The following is a 4,039-nucleotide window of genomic DNA, read 5'->3' as shown; positions in this document are numbered from 1 at the left end:
TCGATCGCGACGAGCTGAGTCCTGCTGTAGATGGTCCAACTGCACAAATGGGAGGCTGAACGTCCTGCTGCATACGAGGCACAGGCAGCTGCACGTCAACGCCCGCTAGAGACCGGCATCCACACCGAGCCGCTGCTCGACGAAGACGACGTGATACCCTCTGTAATCGAAATGTTGGTTAAAGACATATGTTACAACATACAAATAAACAAGTTTTCTGTTAGACATTGATACTCACTGATAGTAACGATAGCGTAGTAGTATCTGAAGTTCTCTGTGAGATACGCTCGAGTTCAACAACAGATACGAGCATAGAGTTTCCCTATCACAAGTTAAGACATTAGGATGCTCAAAACTAGACATATCCCATTGAATTGAAATCTCTAATTTTAGTAAAGAAATAGTTACCACTCTATCAAGGATTGGAGCAGCCTCAATTTGGGACCCGTGCCGAGCAGCTATGTCGAAAGCTGTGTCTTCGTCGTCTGACGATTCTTGCTCGGTGTAGTCTGCAGCTGTCCACTGTCCCTTCAACTTGCACCTAGTCACACCAGAATACCAAATCAAATACCTCTGGAAGTTGTAGTTTGTGTGCGCCTGGTCATTCTCATAGTTCAGATCCCCCTGGTGGTCCCATTCATCAATGTAATCACGATGGTGCGTCTCGAAGTCCGTGACCTTCTTCTGTCTCTGTCTGTCGAACCTGCAAAAGTTAGAACCATAAATTAGCGACTAACTGATATTTCAATTATTAGTTAGAATAACAAGTGCATGTAGTAACTCACTTATGAAGTTCTATTGAAGTCGAGAATGGCTCCACCGGAAACTCCTGGCGCAATCCGAACTGTCGAGCAACTCTGTGGGGCAAGTGGTACTCAACAGCATAAAAACAGATGAGGGGACACCTCATGAGGTAGAGGTTCTCGTCTATTGAGCACATGCTGCTCAACTGTATGCTGGCGAAATATGGATCAAGATACGGTTGCCAAGTCACCTGCAAAAGTTTTAGAAAGCCCATGTAAGCACGCTGGTGTCGTGTGATAAAAGTAGAAAGGACATGTAAAAAGAAAAAAGGAGACAACTCACCATCGAAGGAGTAAGTGCGTCGAGCTCGTTTGAGTACTCCACGTAAGCACGCTGGTGTCGTGCGAATGGCTCCTCGACCTGGTCCCAGCGGTAAGCAGCCGTGGGCTTAAGCCGATGTCCGGCTACCACGAACCACTCACGAGGAGAAAAAAATTAAAAAGAAGTGATCACTCTTCCATGCTCGCTGCTTTGCCCTCCATGCTTTCCCATATTTGATCCTGTAACCAAACAGCTCCGAAGTCATGGTCATAATTGACTTCACCTTCAAGTTTGGCTGACCCTTCAATATCCCCAATATCCTTTTCGCAATCAGGGTAGATGTCAACTGACGATGCTTAGAGCTCAGCTCTGTCTGGGCACAAGTGTGTGGACCTACAATTTTGGTGATCTTAAACTTTCCGGTGTCCTTCTGCCTTCGGGCACATACCCTCCAATTACATTCTGGCACCTCGCACACAACAGTGTAACGACGCTGTGCATACGAATGTCTCACCTTGAACGGCCTCTTCCGGTTCACAGAATATTCTTGTAGCCATCGTCTCAGTGTAGGCAGATCCTTGAAAAGTAAGCCAACCTTAATCTCAATGTTGTCGGCGTTATCCGGAGCCTCTAGCAGTTCATCGTCACGTCCTTCAGCATACGCACGGGTGGAATGACTTAAACTGCTAAATTCATGTACTGCAGGGTCTCGCTCCGGACACAAACGTCTTATGAGTTCAATTTCTTGCTCGGTCATTTCTTGAACCGGACGGTCATCATCAGAATCTATGGCCCGTGCAGCCTCATATGGCTCCTCCTCATCCTCAATCTGAACATCAACACTATTGGATGCCCTGCATATGTTGTCCATATTATATGACACAGGCACATCAATCTGAACATCAGCATTATCGATATGTGGAGATCCTGCATCGGGTCGGAGCAAGAAAAACCACATTAAAAAGTCTAATCAAACGAAATAATGATGGATACGAACAATGTGTCGAAGACACTTACTAGGATGATCGTCAACTGGATCCTAGGTCAATGGGATCTCTTGGGGGGGTACCACCGAATTAGAAGCCCCACAAACGCCGGGAATAGGACGAGAAATCCCATACTCGTGCGGACCCGATTGAGCATCGGGCACAACAACGACTTCTTCGACTGGACCTTCGCAATGACTAACAGGTAACTTTAGAACAACCACATCCAAACATGGTGGAACCATCGTCTTCACAATTCTTAAATATATCACCCAATCATCTTCTGAGGTAATGGAGATCAACCGTCGGACAACTGTTCCATATGTAATATGGGACAACAAACCCTGAATTGATATTCTAGGGTCGTTTATGTCGCAACTAATCTCCTCACAAGCTCGAGCCAAAAGCTGGTCAAAAGTTGGTCTTTCAACGAACAACATGGTCACGATCTTCATACCATCAAAAGTAACACTCCCATAAGCATCTATCTCCACCCTTCCTCCATGGTATAGTGTTACTAGGCTATCCATCTATTTCAAAAATGGATTACTAACTCAATAATGGCTACATACTTAAGCCTACTAACTTACTAAGTAATAAATATATATTAACTAATAACTATACAGTAAATATTAAATAAACACATCAAACGAAATTACATAATCTATAAATAATGTACGAAAACTATGTATACCTGAGAACGCGTACGACTCCAGCTAACGGTTGAGAAGGTCAAGTCGGACGAACACCTACGTACAAAAAAACCAATTGTCAGTAAAAAAATTGGCAGCACCTCCCCTGTAAAGTGATGTTTATAGAACCTGCGAATAAACAACAACACGATAGTTGCCAACACATAAAACATGTAATATCAATGCGCTAAACAAAATGGTAACTATATAATCACTAAGAATTTACTAAACACTAACAATATACTACGCAACAAACTAGCTAACTATTTTAATAAACACTAACAACAAAATATCTAACTAATTACTAAACAATAAATAAGTGGATACCTAACTAATTACTACTAGTTTACAAACTAAGAAATTAAAAAAAACTGGTGGGCAGTGGGGGCGAGAGGTACCGGGGCCGGAGCGGTTGGTGGCCGGACAGCGGGCGGTGGCCGGACTCCGGGCGGTGGTCGGCGGAGCTCGGGCGGAGCGCGGCGGGGCGGCCGGCGGAGCTCGGGCGGAGCTCGGGCCGAGCTCGAGGGCGGAGCTCGCGGCGGCGTGAAGAGGGCGGAGCTCGCGGCGGCGGCCAGCGGAGCTCGGGGCGGCCGGCGTGAAGAGCTCGAGGGCGGAGCTCGCGGCGGCGCCGGAGCTGGGGCAAGCGGCGGCGGCGTGAGTTGTGGACGGCAGGCGGCGGCGGCGGCTTGATTTCGAATGAGCAGAGAAGACAAGAAACGCGCAGAGAGAAGGTTGTTTGCGGATTTTTCCTAGCTCGGCGCCAAGATCTGTGGCGCCGAGCTAGGTGCCACGCAGGACAGCCACGTCACGAAGCTCGGCGCCACAGGCTGTGGCGCCGAGCTGTGTTACCTCGGCGCCACAGGCTGTGGCGCCGAGCTAAGGGTCCAAAACTGCATTTAAAATTTTTTTAGGTCTAAACGTGATTTTACTTCTGTTTAAGGGCTAAAATACAAAAAATTCGAGAGGCGGGGGCATGGGCTGTAATGTGGTGTACACTATTAACAACTTCAAAAGGATGTTAAAAATTTTATCTAAAAAACTGATTATTAAGAGTAGGCTAAAAAGTTTTAAGAGTGAATCATGATGGGTACTCCAACAGTTCCTTTAAATGTGACATGTGGTGCAATCTGTACAGTCATCGCGAGGTTGTGGATGATCCGATACGTTGATGAATGGATTGGGGAGGGATGGAACACACCAAAATATGAGGCTGTGGATGCGGGACGCTAATTTTTTAGGGGAAGAATGAGGGAGCTGTTGTAAGAAAAATCAATATTCTTGACTAATACCTGTTTA

General features: G+C 46.3%; 1 protein-coding gene across 1 annotated transcript; it reads right to left on the bottom strand.

Annotated features, from left to right (window-relative positions):
• Positions 1 to 530: 530 nt before the first annotated feature.
• On the bottom strand, positions 531 to 1,134 carry LOC118472290 (serine/threonine-protein phosphatase 7 long form homolog). Its single transcript, XM_035960270.1, has 4 exons — positions 1,087 to 1,134; positions 786 to 994; positions 572 to 703; positions 531 to 534 (listed from the first exon to the last, which is right to left on the bottom strand). Exons 1-4 carry the CDS (start codon positions 1,087 to 1,089, stop codon positions 531 to 533), a joined length of 348 nt encoding a protein of 115 aa, XP_035816163.1. The 5' UTR covers positions 1,090 to 1,134.
• Positions 1,135 to 4,039: the final 2,905 nt, after the last annotated feature.

This window comes from Zea mays, chromosome 6 (genome assembly GCF_902167145.1).
Source record: "Zea mays cultivar B73 chromosome 6, Zm-B73-REFERENCE-NAM-5.0, whole genome shotgun sequence".
NCBI classification, from domain to species: Eukaryota; Viridiplantae; Streptophyta; class Magnoliopsida; order Poales; family Poaceae; genus Zea; species Zea mays.
The sequence above is the reverse complement of the archived record's forward strand: the minus strand, read 5'-3'. Positions and strand labels throughout refer to the sequence as shown.

What these genes read in the sequence shown, in the direction of transcription:
- LOC118472290 (XM_035960270.1), bottom strand. An exon ending in ACTTCAATAGAACTTCATAA is followed by an intron (nt 704 to 785) that starts GTGAGTTACTAC and finishes TAACTTTTGCAG; the next exon opens with GTTCGACAGACAGAGACAGA.